This window comes from Mobula birostris, chromosome 7 (genome assembly GCF_030028105.1).
Source record: "Mobula birostris isolate sMobBir1 chromosome 7, sMobBir1.hap1, whole genome shotgun sequence".
In the NCBI taxonomy this organism is placed as follows: Eukaryota; Metazoa; Chordata; class Chondrichthyes; order Myliobatiformes; family Myliobatidae; genus Mobula; species Mobula birostris.
In genome coordinates, this window is record NC_092376.1 from 75,937,971 (window position 1) to 75,955,998 (window position 18,028).

General features: G+C 41.8%; 1 protein-coding gene across 1 annotated transcript in view; it reads right to left on the reverse strand.

Annotated features, from left to right (window-relative positions):
• Positions 1 to 18,028, reverse strand: part of LOC140200763 (short transient receptor potential channel 6-like) — a 121,557-nt gene that overhangs the window by 16,720 nt on the left and 86,809 nt on the right. Inside the window, exons 9-10 of the mRNA XM_072264363.1 lie at positions 5,229 to 5,432; positions 2,374 to 2,457 (exon numbers count right to left, since the gene is read on the reverse strand). Coding sequence (XP_072120464.1) covers positions 2,374 to 2,457; positions 5,229 to 5,432 — 288 coding nt within the window. The remainder of the gene's footprint in view (positions 1 to 2,373; positions 2,458 to 5,228; positions 5,433 to 18,028) is intronic.

An 18,028-nucleotide genomic window follows, 5' to 3' on the forward strand; every position in this document is an offset into this window, starting at 1 on the left:
AGTGTCCAAATCCATTTTAATTAACTTGCATTCACTTCTGGTGAAAGCCACATGTGTTGCTTTGTCTCCTGTTTGTTTCCAAAGTGTAAATCTCAAGGCTACTCAGTCCTGGTTCATTCTTATCATTATCAAATTTTTCTTCAAAATCCTGCAGATTAGTACTTTTTTTAAACTGCATTTTCTCTTCCCTGTGTATACTATTTACTTTTGTCTACCTGTCATGCTTTCTGTATTTGTCCTATTCTGTTGTATATTCTGCTTTTAAACCTGTATTTGTTTACTGTATGTGAGCCTCTACCAGAATCATAACACTATTTGTTTGGCCACACACATCAAAGTTGCTGGTGAATGCAGCAGGCCAGGCAGCATCTCTAGGAAGAGGTACAGTCGACGTTTCGGGCCGTGACCCTTCGTTAGGACTAACTGAAGGAAGAGCTAGTAAGAGATTTGAAAGTGGGAGGGGGATGGGGATGGGGAGATCCAAAATGATAGGAGAAGGCAGGAGGGGGAAGGATGGAGCCAAGAGCTGGACAGTTGATTGGCAAAGGGATATGAGAGGATCATGGGACAGGAGGCCCAGGGAGAAGGAAAGGGGGGAGTGGGGGGAAAACCCAGAGGATGGGCAAAGGGTATAGTCAGAGGGACAGAGGAAGAAAAAGGTGAGAGAGAGAAAGAATGTGTATATATAAATAAATAACGGATGGGGTACGAGGGGGAGGTGGGGCATTAGCGGAAGTTTGAGAAGTCAATGTTCATGTCATCAGGTTGGAGGCTACCCAGACGGAATATAAGGTGTTGTTCCTCCAACCTAAGTGTGGCTTCATCTTTACAGTAGAGGAGGCCGTGGATGGACATATCAGAATGGGAATGGGATGTGGAATTAAAATGTGTGGCCACTGGGAGATCCTGCTTTCTCTGGCGGACAGAGCGTAGGTGTTCAGCAAAACAATCTCCCAGTCTGCGTTGGGTCTCGCCAATGTATAGAAGGCCACATCAGGAGCACTGGACGCAGTATATCACCCCAGCCGACTCACAGGTGAAGTGTCGCCTCACCTGGAAGGACTGTCTGGGGCCCTGAATGGTGGTAAGGGAGGAAGTGTAAGGGCATGTGTAGCACTTGTTCTGCTTACAAGGATAAGTGCCAGGAGGGAGATCAGTGGGGAGGGATGGGGGGATGAATGGACAAGGGAGTCGTGTAGGGAGCGATCCCTGCGGATTGACTGTACCTCTTCCTAGAGATGCTGCCTGGCCTGCTTCGTTCACCAGCAACTTTGATGTGTGTTGCATGAATTTCCAGCATCTGCAGAATTCCTCGTATTTGTTTGGCCAGGCTGGTTTCTGATTAGTCATTGAAATTTTGTTCACACTCACTTTCATTCCTCAGTACTACACTCAATTACTTCTCTGTCTGCTGATTCTATTGATAGTGATTTTAACTGTTGTTTTAAATGTGAGTTGTACTTCAGGTAGAAGCCATTTTGAATGCATTCTTGTAAGATTCCACAGACTAAACAATCTCTTAGTGTATCACTGAGTCCATTACCAAACTGACAAAGCTCAAGCAATCTCTTCAATTCAGCCATGTACACTGAAATTGACTCACCTTCTTTTAGATTCCGCTTATGAAACCTAAAACATTCCGCAATCAACAATGGCTTTGGTTCTAAGTGTTCCTGAGTTCCTTTGACAATATCAGAGGAGCTTAATTGTGATGGTTTGGTAGGAGCAGTTATACCTCGAAGCAATCTTACACTTAGCAAAATTGGCACTTGCTTCTTATTGGCTATTTCATTCTGTCAAATTATTGTTCCATTCATTCAGTATACAGGAGCCAATAACCTGTTGTATAATTAAACTCATCAATCTTTCCGCTGTATCCAGTCATCTCTGATTTTTTTTCCAATGATTATTATTACCCAGTACTCACTCTTCTTGAACCCTGAATTCTTCTGCTTTCTTATTTTTTTTTAAACTCAATCGTGTCTTCTCTTCCAAAGAATACGTGCTGTACTGCTTCTTCCAAACTCTATTATCCCACTGCATGTTCTGGACTGCATTTCACTCAACATTCCTCTGTCTTTTTATTTATTTTGAACATTTTGCTGCACTTTCAGCAGGTCTGTAGCTATCTCGGGTTCTTTTTGAAATCCTATCCTCTTCACTAATGTTATGTTTTGTAACTTAATAAATATTAAATTAATTCAAAGGAAGATGGAATTCTGAAATACAGGTGGAAGTAGATCTTTACTGTTGGGTATCTGCCATAACATGAAAGAAAGTCTCATAGCCAGAATTTGAGGCCATCAAAATTCTTGGATTATAATACATTTGCAGGTTAGTGTAAGGGTTCATAATGCTCATAAGTATGCTTACCTGGTACCGTGTTGGTGGATTTCTGACATTATGTAAACTGTTAGTTTCAGAACTTTGAATACTTGACTGTTTGCAGTGTTTGAGCTGGGGAGAGAAAATGAACAAGTCTGGATATAGCATAATGTTTGCCAGATATATTAACTGGAGATTTTGGCACCTAGAGTCTACACACAGCACTTGCTAACTCAAAACTCGATGGAGATACTATTTAAAGACAAGTTGTAATACTATGAAAAAAATCTAGTTGTTGAATGTTGCTTTCAAATATCAAGATAAAAATATCTATTTTCCCCCAATTGTTTTATTACATTCAGGGATGCATTTATCTTCCACTGCCAGTACTGTAGCCCTTGTAGTGATGGTTCTCCAGCAACAATATTTGGTAGGGAAAGCCAAACCCTTGACACGGTGATGACAAAGCAACATTGATTTACAGTATGTTCTAAACTTCTGCCACATTTTCCATGTAGAAGTTTTTCATAATCATGCCTGGCATGTTTAGTTACAAGTTTAATTTATTCCTGCTAGTCCTTTACTCACCAATCAAAAGCAATATATTCCCTATATTTATCTCATCAGCTCCCCTTAAGACCTTGAAAACTTTGATAAAATAACTGCTTGCATAGCAGGAAATTCAGTTTTAGTTTGTGTAATCATTCCATGTTTTTTAATTGTAGATTTCTGTCCAGTAAATCTACATTCAGTGGCCACTTAATTATGTACATCTGCTCATTAATGCAAATATTTAATCAGCCAATCATGTGACAACAACTCAGTGCACAAGACCATGCAGACATGGTCAATAAGTATTGTTGTTCAGACCAAATATCAGAATGGGGAAGAAATATGATAGAAGTGACAAGGTTGCCAGATTGGGTGGTTTGAGTATCTCAGAAACTGCTGGTCTCCTGTGATGTTCACACACAGCAGTCTCTAGAAATTAGGGATTCTTTAGAATACTTAGCCAACAATGTATAGATGTAATTACTATAGTGATTAATGGGGTATTGCTCTTTCTTAAGTTTTGGAGATTACAGTGAATATTGAAAACTGCATGAGAATAACTGGATTGATGTACAAATAAAGTAACCCTTTGGTATAATGAGACAAGTTATTTATTAAATTTACCAGAGAAGTCATTCAAAGTTCAATAAACACTTATTATCAAAGTTTGTATATATTATACAACCTTGAGCTTCGTCTCCTTACGGGCAGCCACAAAACAAAGAAACCGAAAAGAATCCATTTAAAAAGTCCATCAAACATTCAATGCACAGAAAGAGAAAAAACAAATTGTGCAAACAATAAAAGTTAACAAATAGCTTCAGAAACTGAAGTTTTATGAAAGACACAAAGCCAGGCATCACTTCAGCTGCAACAGGCCACAGCCTCAGTTCATCATAAGGCCGAGAAAACATTGTGAGACCACAGACGCCAAGCCAGGCATCACTGCATTCCAAAATCTCAGTTCAGCGCAGAGCTAAATAAATATCACAGAGCAATGGGCAGAATCAACCCCTGCCTCGCTACTGGTCCCGACACCCTGACCTTTCTGATTCGATCAGACATCAGGACTTTTCTTGCTCTCAGGGATGTCTCTGCATGAACCCCGCCTCCACCTTCACTTGCCTCAACCAGGCCTCCCATGCACATTCGCCTCTGCTTTCCTCAACCATTTCTGCTGCCGCCATCACTCATCTCTCCATAATTAATGGTGATCGTTATTAATGAAGTGCTATTAATAAGGTATTTAGTAGCTTTCTTTCTTTTGGTTTTGCCACCAATAAGTAGTTGCTGGGCATCACCAGCCCCATCTTAAACCGGGGCTCATCAGTACCTAGGCAATATAATACTAAATTGTCGAGTCTATATATTATAGTGGTGCAGTCAAAATGATTAGAAAAGTAGGTTTACCTTTAGTTATTTGTAGCTTTTGATAATGTGCATACATGACTTGTAAATATTTGTATAATCTTAAGCATGTAAATAGGATGATACACATTGCTGACTACTAGGAGAGGTTGCTGAAGGTTTGATAGTTTCGGGAGAAGGTTTATAAAGAGGGTCAGAGAAGAAAATGATTTTTTTTTAAATGGATGTTAATTGCCATCAACAAGACGCCTTCAGTCTACAGCAAACTATCATGCACCTTCTTCCACAGTCACTCTTTTCATTCTCTGCATCACTCCATATTTTCTGCCAGATTACACGCACTTACTCCGTTCTCTCAATTCTAAAAAAATATGGTCCATTAGCTCTGTCTCGCCCTCCATAAATACCTCCTGACCTACCGAGCATGTCCAACATTCTCTGATGCTAGCTGAGTGTTCACCATCGATAAGGGATATTTGTATAGAAACCTCCACGTTGTTATCTGCCCTACTAAATAGTAATATAGAAGAACCTACGAATGCTAATGCTACAACTGCTTTCTCCAATTTAGTGATTGTAATGAGTTCTTGCTCTGATTAAATATTAGTATCCTTTTGGCATCCAACATCATTTTCCTTTTTTCTACTCTAAATAGCATTACAGATATTTCATATGTCTACTTTTTCCTTACTTTGTAAAATGGTATCATATTCAGTTGAGTTGTTTGTAAGGTCTTCCCAACATGACTGTAAAAACTATTTTTTTGTTTTGCTTTTAAGTTTCTTTTGCTGTAACTCTTGCTTTCGATTTGTCACTTTGTATTGCCAGTTTGTGTTCCAATTTAGTCCTGCAAATTTATTTTTTTCTTCGTTTATATGCTACTTCAGATGGTAGTTTCCTTGCCTCATTTTTATTGAGCACATATTATCAAACATTTTTTCAATAAAAAAATCCATTAAATGCTTTAATTGCCAAACTTATACCTTTGCCATCTCTGCATTTTCTTGGCACTGTCCTCTGCTACATCTCCAAAGATTCGGTAGAAACTTCTTAATTCTCAATAGAAGGTAAAAGAAGGCCTTTGGACTTGGCACCAAGTTAAAAGGCACTGCAAGTGTCCGTCCTTCTTCAAAATAGGAAATCCATAGTTTGGCTCTGGCAAACTTCCATTCCACATCAGCATCATTCTTCAAAATCAAGAAAATATGATAATTTACCATAAACAAAAATACAAGCATTCATCTGTGTCACAAGTAAAAAGCATAAAACATCAGCAATTCCCTGACGCTAACAGTTTTCACTTAGCAATTATTATTTCCAGCCCATACACATGACATTATTATTCCTATATGGTCACATCCCACTACAGTCCACATATAGCAATTGATTTCCACCTCCTGCATCAGCCAAGGATACCATGACGGATGTAACAAAATGTATGTAAATACAGTACATCAGGAACATAATTAAAATCTGTAATGACAGATTTGTCATCAAACTTCCTTTATGGTTATTTATAGTTTGCTTCGGAGTTCTCCCATTTTGTGTGTGTCTGATATCTTCACTCCAACCTTTGAGCTCCCCTTTCAGACCCCACCCTGCATTTCTGCTTTTGCATCAGTTAAATTCTTGTGATCCTGCCCTGGTCATTTTTTCACCCATTTTGTTGCTGTTCTTCTGCTAAAATTATTTGTAAGGTGCTGCAGTGATTTGCATTGTCAAACTGGACAGATGGTGGCAATATCTTTCAATGAAAATATTATCTTCTAATTTAATATCAGATTAGAATATTAGATTATTCTAATCTAATATCAGAATATTATATCAATGTTCGGGATGCAAAGGGTTGTAGTGATCTTGACAGCAAGAGCTTCAGAATACTTGGCAGTAGTTCCTGAATGACAAAGCTTGCAGAAATCAAGTACAGTTGCTCTAGACCAAAGCAGCTTCCAGATAAACTGGGATGAATCAGTGACTTGGCTAGGCTGCCAGGCACAGCCATCTTCACCAATGCCCCCTTTCCAGCCGCCTTCTTGTAGGACCAAAGCAACACTCACAAATGCTGGATGAACAGAATCGACGTTTCAGGCCGAGCCCCATCATCGGGACTGGAATGAAAGATGAGAAGTCAGAGTAAGAAGGTGGGCGGAGTGAAGGAAGAAGTACGAGATGGTGGGCGATAGATGAAACTGGGTGAGGGAGTGAAGTAAAGGGGTGGAAGGTGATTGGTGAAAGAGATGCAGGGGAAATCTGGTAGGAGAGGATAGAGGACCATGGAAGGAAAGGGAGGAGGAGGAGCACTGGAGGGAGGTGATGGGCAGGTAACGGGACAAGGTGAGAGGGAGAAACAGTAATGAGGGAATGGTGAAGGAAGGGGGGTAGTTACATGAAGTTCAAGTTGGAAGCTACCCAGATGGAATACAAGGTATTGCTCCTCCAACCTGAGCGTGGCCTCATTGGGGCAGTAGAAGAGGCCATGGACTAATGTGTCGGAATAGGAATGGGAAGTGGAATTGGAATGGGTGGCACCTGGGAGATCTCACTTTTTCTGGCGGATGGAGCATTAAGTGCTCAGCGAATTGGTCTCGCAATTAAAATGGGATCACCTGGTAGCCAGCCATTTCAATACCCCCTCCTCCAGCACTTCATCTACCAATCAACTTCCCAGCTCTTTGCTTCATCCAGCGTTAGAGACCACCTGGCCTGCTGAGTTCCTCCTGCACTTTTTGTGTGTTGCTTTGGATTTCCAGCACCTACAGGTTTTATCCTGTTTCTTATAGGACCAGCTGAGGTTGTGACCGTCTGCTAGAGCCACCACAGCTGTTGCCCCATCCAAAGGAAAGTTGCAAGAACAAAGAGTAGACTGTGGGTGGCACTAATAAACAAGAAATAGGCAATTTGAATGCTGAAAAGGTTTCAGTGACCTAAAATTTATCTACACTAGAATCAAGGCAGGTGGCCAGGAAATGTACGTAGTTGGTAATGTCAGGAAGGAATTAAAGCTTGCACAAGGGCTTCATCGGGAGATGAACTGGGACTAGGTAATGTTATGCAAGATAAACCAGGTGATCTTAGTTATGGAACAGAAACGTAATCAGTAGCTCAGCTCAAGTTCAGATTGACAGGCATGCAGAAAGCATTTGGTATACTTTCAAACTTCAATATTTAACATTGAGCAGTTTAAAAACACCCAGTCTGTAATATCAGTTCTATTTCTCCCACCACAAATGCACTAAGTTTTCCAATGTTCTCTCTTTTTATCCAGATCACCAAAATAAGTAGGATTTCCCTTCTCCAGCTACAAAATTCTTTGGAGACACAAGAGACTGCAGATACAGGGATCTGGAGCAATATTAAGCCCCTGAAGGAACTCAGTGGATCAGACATTGTTAAGAGAAAATCTGCAGATGGCAGCATCTGTGGAAAAAAGGACAGTTAACGTTTCGGGCCAAGACCCTTCAGCAGGACTGGAGAAAAAAAAGATGAGTAGATTTAAAAGGTGGGGAAGAGGAGAGAGAAACACAAGTTGGCAGGTGAAACCAGGAGGGGGAATGATGAAGTAAAGAGCTGGGAAATTGATTGGTGAAAAAGGTACAGGGCTAGAGAAGGGAGAGTCCAATAGGAGAGAACAGAGGCCATGGAAGGAAGAAAAACAGGGAAGAGCACCAGAGGGAGGTGGTGGGCAGGCAAGGAGATATGGTGAGAGAGGGAAAAGTGGATGGGGATTGGTGGTGGGGGGCCTTTACAAGAAATTCAAGAAATCAATGTCAATGCCATCATGTTGAAGGTTACCCAGATGGAATATAAGGTGTTGCTCCTCCAACCTGAGTGTGGCCTCATTGCAACAGTAGAGGAGGCCGTGGACTGTCATGTCGGAATGGGAATGGGAATGGGGAGTGGAATAAAATGGCTGGCCACTGGGAGATCCTGCTTCTTCTGGCGGATGGAACATAAGTGCTTGGTGAAATGGTCTCCCAATCTACATCCGGTCTTACCGATATACAAGAGGCCACACCGGCAGCTTCAGACACTGTATATGACCCCAACCGACTCACAGTTGAAGTGTCGCCTCACCTGGAAAGACTGCTTGGGGTCCTGAATGGTTGTAAGGGAGGAGGTGTAGGAGCAGGTGTAGCACTTATTCCACTTGCAAAGATAAGTTCCAGGAGGGAGATCAGTGGGGAGGGACAAATGGACAAGGGAGTCATGTAGGGAGCAATCCCTGCGGAAAGCAGAAAGTGGGGAAGAGGGGAACATGTGCTTGGTAGTGGGATCCTATTGGAGATGGTGGAAGTTCCAGAGAATTTTGAGCTGGACACGGAAGCTGGTGGGATGGTAGGTGTGGACAAGAGGAACCCTGTCCCTGGTTGGGTGGCAGGAGGATGGGGTAAGTGCAGACTTGTGTAAAATGGAAGAGATATAGTTGAGGGCAGTATTGATGGTGGAGGAAGGAAAATCCTCCTTCGTTCTAGAATGAAAAGTCGCATCCTAAGAGCATATGTGGTGGAGATGGAGGAATTGAGGCATTTTTGCAAGTAACAAGGTGGGAAGTGGTATAGTCCAAGTAGATTTGAGAGTCCATAGGTTAATAATAGACATCAGGGGTGTATGGGGTGTCAGGGAGGGGTAGCACCTCTGGTGGGGGAACATGTCGCGTCCTTTTCAGGGCGGTTAGTCCACCTTTGGTCCCCACCTGGCACTCAGCTCTCACCTGTGGCTCCCCGTAGCTGTTTGCATGCGACAGCAGCCACACCCCGGGCAACGGCTTCGACAAGCCGGCTAAACCAGGTGAGGGTAGCCAATGGGTCTCAAACCCTCGGTGAGATAGGGAGTTGTCTAACCCAGCATGTGAAGACAGACTCCGGCGGATTGAGCGGACGAGACCTATGGAAGGTCCAACAGTCACGAAGGCGGTCTCTGCAAGCGTCGTGGAATGTGTAGAGCAGGACAAGACACAGAAGACGTCCTGGTCATCCACTGCGCCTAGTCCCATCTCCAGCCATCTAGACTCTGTCTTGCCACTGGATCCAGATGGGAATTGGGAAGAGAGAGTGAGGCTGACGCTGCGCAACTCTCCCTCACTTAAATCCAAATCACGCGCTAGTCTCGACACCATCATAATGGTGTCCAGGTCCTCATCGACGTCAACGATGGACGAACAACCAATAGACATCAGTAGATAAGCCGTCTCCAAAGACAGAGACAGTGAGATCGAGAAGTGGAGGGAGGTGTCAGAAATGGACCAGGTCAATTTGAGGGCAGGGTGGAAGTTGGAGGCAAAGTTGATGAAGTCGACGAGTTCAGCATGTTTGTAGGAAGCAGCACCAATGCAAACATCGATGTAGCGTAGGAAAAGTGGAGGACGGACACCAGTGTAGGCTTGGAACATAGACTGTTCCATGTAGCTGACAAAAAGATAGACATAGCTGGGACCCATGCAAGTGTCCATGGCTACACCTTTTGTTTGCAGGAAGTGGGAGGAGCCAAAGGAGAAATGATTAAGAGTGAGGACAAGTTCCTCTAGACAGAGGAGAGTGGTGGTGGGTATCCAGAAAGAACCAGGGATGTAAATGGAGTTGTGTTTCCTGAAGAGGAAACAGCTAAGGTGTAAACTAATCAAATAATGCATGGAATTGAAAAAGCAGATAACAGATTTAACCCTAAAATGAGTAAATGCAGAACTGTATTGAAATTAGAAATAAGACTTGTGTAAAAATAAAACAGGAAAATTGTTGTGTATAAACATATAAATATTGATTGATTAAGCATTCCTTGTTGTTTACATAATTGATTATTGGTTATATGTAAAAGTACATGAATGACATACGTCATTATGCCACCACATCATATGTGCATGCCTCACTAAAGAAAATCTACGTGTACGCATGCTCCCGGGCTCCAGTGTTTTACTACCAATTAGTTTTTGGAGTTAAAAAACATAACATGTGAGGTGCTACGTTTTGGTAGGATTATTCAAAATAGGACATACATGGTAAATGGTAGGGCATTGAAGAATGCTGTAGAACAGAGGGATCTAGGAATAATGGTGCATAGTTCCCTGAAGGTGGAATCTCATGTGGATAGGGTGGTGGAGAAAGCTTTTGGTTTGCTGGGCTTTATAAATCAGAGCATTGCGTATAGGAGTTGGGTTGTAATGTTGAAATTGTATAGGACATTGGTAAAGCCAAATTTGGAGTATTGTGTACAGTTCTGGTCACCGAATTATAGGAAAGATGTCAATAAAATTGAGACAGTATAGAGGAGGTTTACTAAAATGTTGCCTGGGTTTCATCTCCTAAGTTACAGAGAAAGGTTGAACAAGTTAGGTCTTTATTCTTTGGAGCATAGAAGGTTGAGAGGGGACTTGATAGAGGTGTTTAAAATTATGAAGGGGATTGATAGAGTTCACATGGATAGGCTTTTTCCATTAAGAGTGGGGAAAATTCAAACAAGAGGACATGAGTTGAGAGTTAAAGCACAAAAGTTTAGGGGTAACATGAGAGGGAACTTCTTTACTCAGAGAGTGGTAGCTGTGTGGAATGAGCTTCTAGCAGAAGTGGTTGAGTTCAATGTTGTCGTTTAAAGTTAAATTGGATAGATATATGGACAGGAAAGGAATGGAGGGTTATGGGCTGAGTGCAGGTCGGTGGGACTAGGTGAGAGTAAGAATTCGGCACGGACTAGAAGGGCTAAGATGGCCTGTTTCCGTGCTGTAATTGTTATATGGTTATAACAAGTATGTTTTAAAATTAACCCAAGATGACTACCTACCTGTTGAAGTGCAGTAAGATGTTTGAGTTTCAAAAGAAGTGCTGCAATTTTTTATCTTTGGAAAGGGAGCAGATGATCAAGTTAATAAAAAGACAAGGCAAAACAAAGTGGTTGGCATTCATGGGTTCATAAACAGTGAGTACCATGTGATAATAATAGTAAGTAAGAAACAAAAATCTGGCTACATCAGAAAGATAGATACATCTGATTGCACAAAAGACAACAGGCTGATAGAAACTGAATGATCTGAGTAAATTGCTGAGTGTAATATGCAGAAAAGTACACAGTTTGTTTAGAAGTTTGACTACTCAAAGCAAACTTGCTGAAATCAGCTTTGCTGATATTGTGAAATTAATGCAGGAACATTTAGAGCTGAAACTGTTGTTGATTGCAGGCCACTTTTAGTTTCATAAGAGAAATCAAAAGGAAGGGGAATCTATTTCAGCTTACAGTGCGTGGCTGAGTTCAAGAGATTGGCGAAGCATTGTCAGTTCAGTGATGGGCTTGATGTACTGTGAGATCATTTAGTTTGTGGAATCCTATAAGATAACATTCAAAAACAGCTTTTAACTGAAGCACAACTCAAAAGAGCTGTTGAAATAGCTGTATTGATGGAAACAGCAGCCTGAGATGTGATTTTCTTGCAGTCAGGAATGAAAGTGAGTGTGAACAAAATTGCAATGTCTAGCCAAATAAATTGTGATACTTTTGTGACAGGGGCTCACATACACCAGATCAATGCAGATTTAAGGATGGAACTTGCAGAAAGTGCAACAAAGTAGGACACATACGAAGAGCATTTTCAGCAGACAAAAATAAATGGACTTCACAGGGAAGAGAGAAAAAGATAAAAAGTCAATTTTCAGTTTCAAGGCGAATGAATCTGCATGCTGTTGATGAAAAGCTGATAATGATGAGAGTGACACAGGCCTTCAGAATTACAATGTGAAATCTAACCAGAGTCAAGAAATATGGCTTCCACCAGAAGTGAATAGCAAATTAATTAAAATGGAATTGGACACTGGCTTGGCTGTTTCAGTCATTCCACAAAATGAGTTTGAATGACAGTTCAAAGATACTGAAGTGAAACCTGCAGATATCCAACTAAGAACTTATACTGGAGAAAAGGTAACTCCTGCAGGAATGACATTGTAACAGTGAAATACAAAAATGAATGAACCACATTGGCTTGCATGCATTTAAAGTAGGTGGGCCAGCATTGTGGAGCCATAATTAGCTGAGACAACTACAAACTAACTGGATGTCCAGCCACCATTTTCATGCCACATCCCCTGCAACAGAGTCAACTGAGAGAGAATTAAGAAAGGTACTGGATGAAGCAATAACAATGTTCAAGGATGGCATCGGAAAACTCAGAAATATCAAGGATAAGATAGTGTTCAATGAAATTGCCACACCCAAGTTTTACAAAGCATGAGTGTTCTTTATACCATCAGAGATAAATTAGCCACTGAGCTAGATCACATGGACATCGAAGGAATTCATTCCAAGGTTGAGTGGAGCCCACAGGCAATGACAGTGATACCAGTAGCCAACAAAAATGGGGTCTGTCAGAATCTGTGGCAATTTTAAGGTCACCATAAATCCAGTACTGAAATTAGATCAATATCCTCTGCCTACAATAGAAGATATTTTTGCTGAAATGTTACCCTCCAGAAAGGTTTGCAAGGTGAACTTAGCAGAGAGCTACCTACAGATGGAGATGGAAGAAGAGTCCAAAGTGTTTCTCACCACGAACACTCACAAAGGGCTTTATCACTATAATAGGCTTATTTATGGAGTAGCATCTGCACTCTGGCAGAAAACAATGGACCAAGTACTGAAAGGCTGCCAAGGACACTCAGTGTTATCTGGATGACATCACTGTTACCAGTGAGGATAACGAAGACAATCTCCAAAATCTCAAGACAGTGCTGAAAGGATTAGATTATTATGGGCTCGGAGTATGGCACAACAAGTGTAAAGTCTTTAAACCAAGCATCACTTACTGTGGTCACACCATTGACGCACAAGCATTACACAAGTGTGCTGAGAAAATGCGAGCAGTGGTGGATCTGAGAGCTAAAGTGTTGGAGGAGCTATATGCTGGTCATCCAGGCAACATCATAATGAAAGCGTTGGCTCAAAGCTTTGTATGATGGTCTGGAATAGGTCAGCAGATTGAGCAGCTTCTCATGCACTGTTTGGGATGCCAATACATCCAGAAGGTGCCAAGAGCAGTGCCTCTCCATCCCCAGGAATGACCTACATTTTCCTGCCAAAGGATTTTATGGGATCATTCATGGGCTCAAATTTCTTGGTAGTAGTGGATGTAGCTGAAGTACAACATGGGCATACGTGTTCTCAATAGCCTCTACTACAGCCTTGCACGTAGCTGATGTGCTCAGAAGCCACTTCTCAAGGTCTGGTGATGCAGAATCCTTAGTCAGTGACAACAGATGACAGTTTATTGTGGAACAGTTTCAGTGGTTCCTGAAAATGAATGGAATAGACATTGCATCTGCACCATACCAACCAACTACAAATTGCTTAGCAGAAAAGTTTGTCCAGAGTCTAAAGAACACATTGCGAGTAACGTCAGCAGAACACAATACACTGAAACTGAATCAGAAGCTCGCCAATTTTTGCCTTGCATATTGCAATGCAACAGACTCCACAACCAACAACTCACCAGCTATGCTCTTCCTGGATTGTTCCTTGTGCTCGCGCTTGGATCTCCTCAAACCCAATCTCAGAAAGTGTATGCAGGACAAACTGAGGATTCCTCAAATAAGGAGGTTCGATGTTTCACTCCTGGAGAAGCAGTCCTGATGAGGGACTACAGAGGTGATCAAAAATGGGTACATGGAAAGATTAAGGACAGAACTAGAACACTCTCCTACACAGAGTAGATTGCGTCTGATGTCATCTGGAGATGACACGTCAATCAGTTGAGGAGAGCAGAGTCAATTATTAAAGAAAAAAAGTGTCCAGAGGTAGGGCTGGGAGAGAAGCAAGGATTAAAGTAAATCCAGAGAGGAAATCTGAGAAAAGAAGAAGAATGACATCCATAGTTGTCAGAACCACTTCCTGCAGGACTAGAGTGAACTCCTACAACCACCATGGAGGAGGCCCTAGAACCTGAGATTGTTTCACATCCACAAGCCTCTCCTGCCAAGCAGAATGACCCCCATAGTCAGGAAAGACATCATTATCCTGTAAGAGTAAGAAATCTTCCACACAAATATATATTTAGCCCTTAATGACACAATTTAAAATTTACTATGCTGTGGATGACTTGAGATGTATTCTATATAGAGTTGAAACTTATAGCTGAGCAGGGAGGAGTATTGTGTATTTAATATTTCAGTAATATTTGAGTAATATTTTAAATACATTGTTTAATTAAGCATTCTTTGTTGTTCACATAATTCATTACAAGTTATACGTAAGTAGTACATGAATGGCATACACCATTACATCACCATGTCATTTTTGCAAGCCTCACTAAGCATACACATTCTCCTGGGCTCTTGTGTCTTTCTTTGATTCGTTTTTGGAGTTATAAAGCATAACAAAAACATTTTTTCAACAGGCTTGCAACAAACCAACAGGTTAAAAGATTCATACCTGTTTGAGAAAGAATGATGTTGAAAAGATTCAAGAATTGTCCTCATGAACAGCAGTGTTGGAGCCAGATGGCCAGTGATTGCTGCAGCTTAGAACTGGCCTTATTCAGTTATTAACATGCTCAGGTCAAATACATCACCTCATTTTAACAAGCATAATTGTTGATTTTCTTTTTTAAAAGAACTCCTGCCATTGGAAACAGATGATGGAAAATGCCAACCTCTGCCCTCATTGAGTGAACAGAACAACCCACGCAGAACAATTTCTGCATTACTGTGATATTATGGTGCTGCTGCAGCTTATTTTCTGCTACTTATCTATTTACTATTACTATTACTGTCTTGGTTTTATCTACCGCTTTATTTAATTGCCTGAGAGGAAGCCAAACAAAGTTTCATTGTACCTCTGTATAATGACAATAAAGATCATTCAATTCAATTCAATATCATTGTCCAAAAGATCTAATTAAAACATGTCTGAAGAGTTTTCAGCCTGGTCTCAACCTGATTAACTATCTGTGAAGACAACTCCATAGCAACAATGGACAAACAGCAGGTAATGCAGTAACTTGTGGATGGATACAGAGCTTAGGCAATAGACAGATGCTAGAGCACTGCTCCTCTGTTTGCACAAGATCCAATGGACACTGAGCTCCTGCTCTTAGTCTCTCCCAGCCATATGCCTGACTCATCGCTCGTGGTAGCTCCAGGTCCACTGTCTGCCTCAGTCAGCACTCATTGCTTCTCCACGGTCATGTGTCTGAGTCACTGTTCCCAGTTTCTTCCAGGAGGTATAACTGATCCACAGTACTCAGTCTCTCCCAGGCAAACTATCTGACCCATTGATCACAGTCTGTCTTGGACCATGTGTCTCAGTCACTTCTCAGTGTCTCCTGGACAATATGACTGAGCCACCACTCACAGTCTCTTTGCGGCCTTGTATCCCAGTCATTGCTCACAACTTCCCCAGAACAGGAGTCCAGGAGTCCAATTCGAAGGAAGCAGAAGAGACAGGAGGGGGAGTGGGATGCTCAGAATTCATGGCCTCCAGTTCCTGGCTGCAGCGTCCAGCTCCATATTTTATGAGCTACTGACTACACAGGTGGTCAGGTGAGCCAGGACACAACTGGCCATTTGTCTCTTACTTTGACCGAAGTTCTGGCAAAAGGATCAAGCTTGGAAGCTGCTCAGCGATGTGAACAAAGTTCTTCCTGGAAAACACTGAGGGATGATCCAGAGTGACAACAAGGTACTGGAGCAAACTGTTTATCCATCAGCCGATGAGCTAGAGCCAGAAGCCCAATCATTGCCACAGCCTTTCAATGGTGATTTCCACTACCATGTCAATGAGTTCCTACCGTATGCAGACCTTACCGATCATCTGGGGCCCTGCCTCCGATCCGCAGTTTGGAACATCTTGGAATTTGCTACCTATTCCCAATTGTGTGCAACCAGCAAGGTCAGGCTGCTCACTGCTTCCTGGAAGATCTCCACCATGTGTGGGGTGGTGGTGGGGGTGGGGGGGAGAAGATGGGAACCAGGGTGCCTGGGCAGGTAGTAGAGTGGCTGTAGGGCAAATAGACAAAAAGCCTACATATGAAGACAGGAACCAAAAGGTTGAGCCTGATAGAACTAATCTTCTTTGTTGCATCTATTTCAATGTAAGGGATATTGTAAGTAAGGCAGATGATCTTAGAGCACAATTAGCACATGAAATTATGATATTGTACCCATTAGTGAGACTTGGTTGCAGGAGGGGCAAGACTTGCAGCTCTGTGTTCCGCGGTTACATTGTTTTAGATGTGATAAAGGGAAAAGGGGTGGGGAGTGGCATTATTCATTCGGGAAAATGTCATATAGTATTCAGATAGGATAGAATGGAGGTCTCATTGAGGCTATATGAGCAGAAATGAAGAATAAGAAATGGATGACCACATGAATGGGATTATATTATACATCCCCTGATAGTCAGTGGGATTTAGAGGAGCAAATTTGTAGAACGGTAGCAGGTATTTGCAAGAAAAAAAAGGTTGTGATAGGTGATTTTAACTTTCCACATATTGACTGGAACTCACATACTGTAAAAGAGCTGGATGAGATACATTTTGTCAAATGTGTTCAGCAAAGTTCCCTTAATTAATATCTGGAGGATCACTTATCAGAGAAGGAGACAGTAGTGTGTATAGTTTCAAGATAATCATAGAAAAGGATAGAACTGGTCCCTGGGTTGAGATTCTAAATTAGAGAAAGGCCAATTTGATGGCATCAGAAAGGAACAGGCAGGAGTGGATTAGGACAGATTGTTTTCAGGCAAAAGAATGTTTAGTTAGTGGAAGGCCTTCAAAAGAGAAATATCGAGAGTACAGAATTTGTATGCTCCTGTTAGAATAAAAGCCCAGGCTAACATATTTAGGGAACCTTGGTTTCCTGGTTAAGAAGAGGTGCATAGCAGGTATAGCAAGGTACAAATAGGGTGTTAGAGGAATGTAAGAAATGCAAGAGAACATCTACAGGGGAAATCAGGAGGGATAAAAGTTGGCACGAGATTGCTCTCACAAGCAAGAGAAAATCTGCAGATGCTGGAAATACAAGCAACACACGCAAAATGCTAGGGGAATTCAGCAGGTCAGGCAGCATCTATGGAAAAGAGTAAATAGTCAATGTTTCGGGCTGAGACCCCTCATCTTTTCCATAGATGCTGCCTGACGTGTTGTACTTCTCCAGCATTTTGCGTGCGTTGGTAAGATTGCCCAAGAAGGATGAGAAGGCGAATCTCAAGGGCTTCTACAGATGTATTAAGAGCAAGAGGATAGAAAGGGACAAAGTTGGTCTACTTGAAGGTGAACATGGAGCCTAACAGATGGAGGAGATCTTAAATGGATTTTTTTGTATCTGTAATTACACAGAGTCTATAGAACTGAAGCAAAACAGTATTGACCTCATGGACTGCATCTGGATTACAGAAGAGGTCTTGAGACAAATTAGGGTGGAAAAATCCCCAGGCCCGACAAAGTGTCTCATCAGATTTTATGGGAAGCTAGTGCAGAAATTGGAGGGGCCCTGTCAGAGATATGCAAAATGTCCCTAGCCATGAGTGAGGTGCCAGAGGATTGGAGGATAGCTAATGTTGTTCTGTTGCTCAAGAAAAGCCTTGGGGATAAGTAAGAAAATTATAGGACAGTAAATTTGATGTCAGTGGAGGGTACATTATTGGAAGGCATTGTAAGGGACAGGACATACAAGTATTTGGATAGACAAGGCCCAATTAGGGGTTGTCAAAATCACTGTGTGTGTGGTAGGACATGTCCAACAAATCTTACAAAGTATTTCAAGAAGGTGACCAGGAAAGTTGAAGAAGGAAAGGCAGTTGTCTAGATGGAATT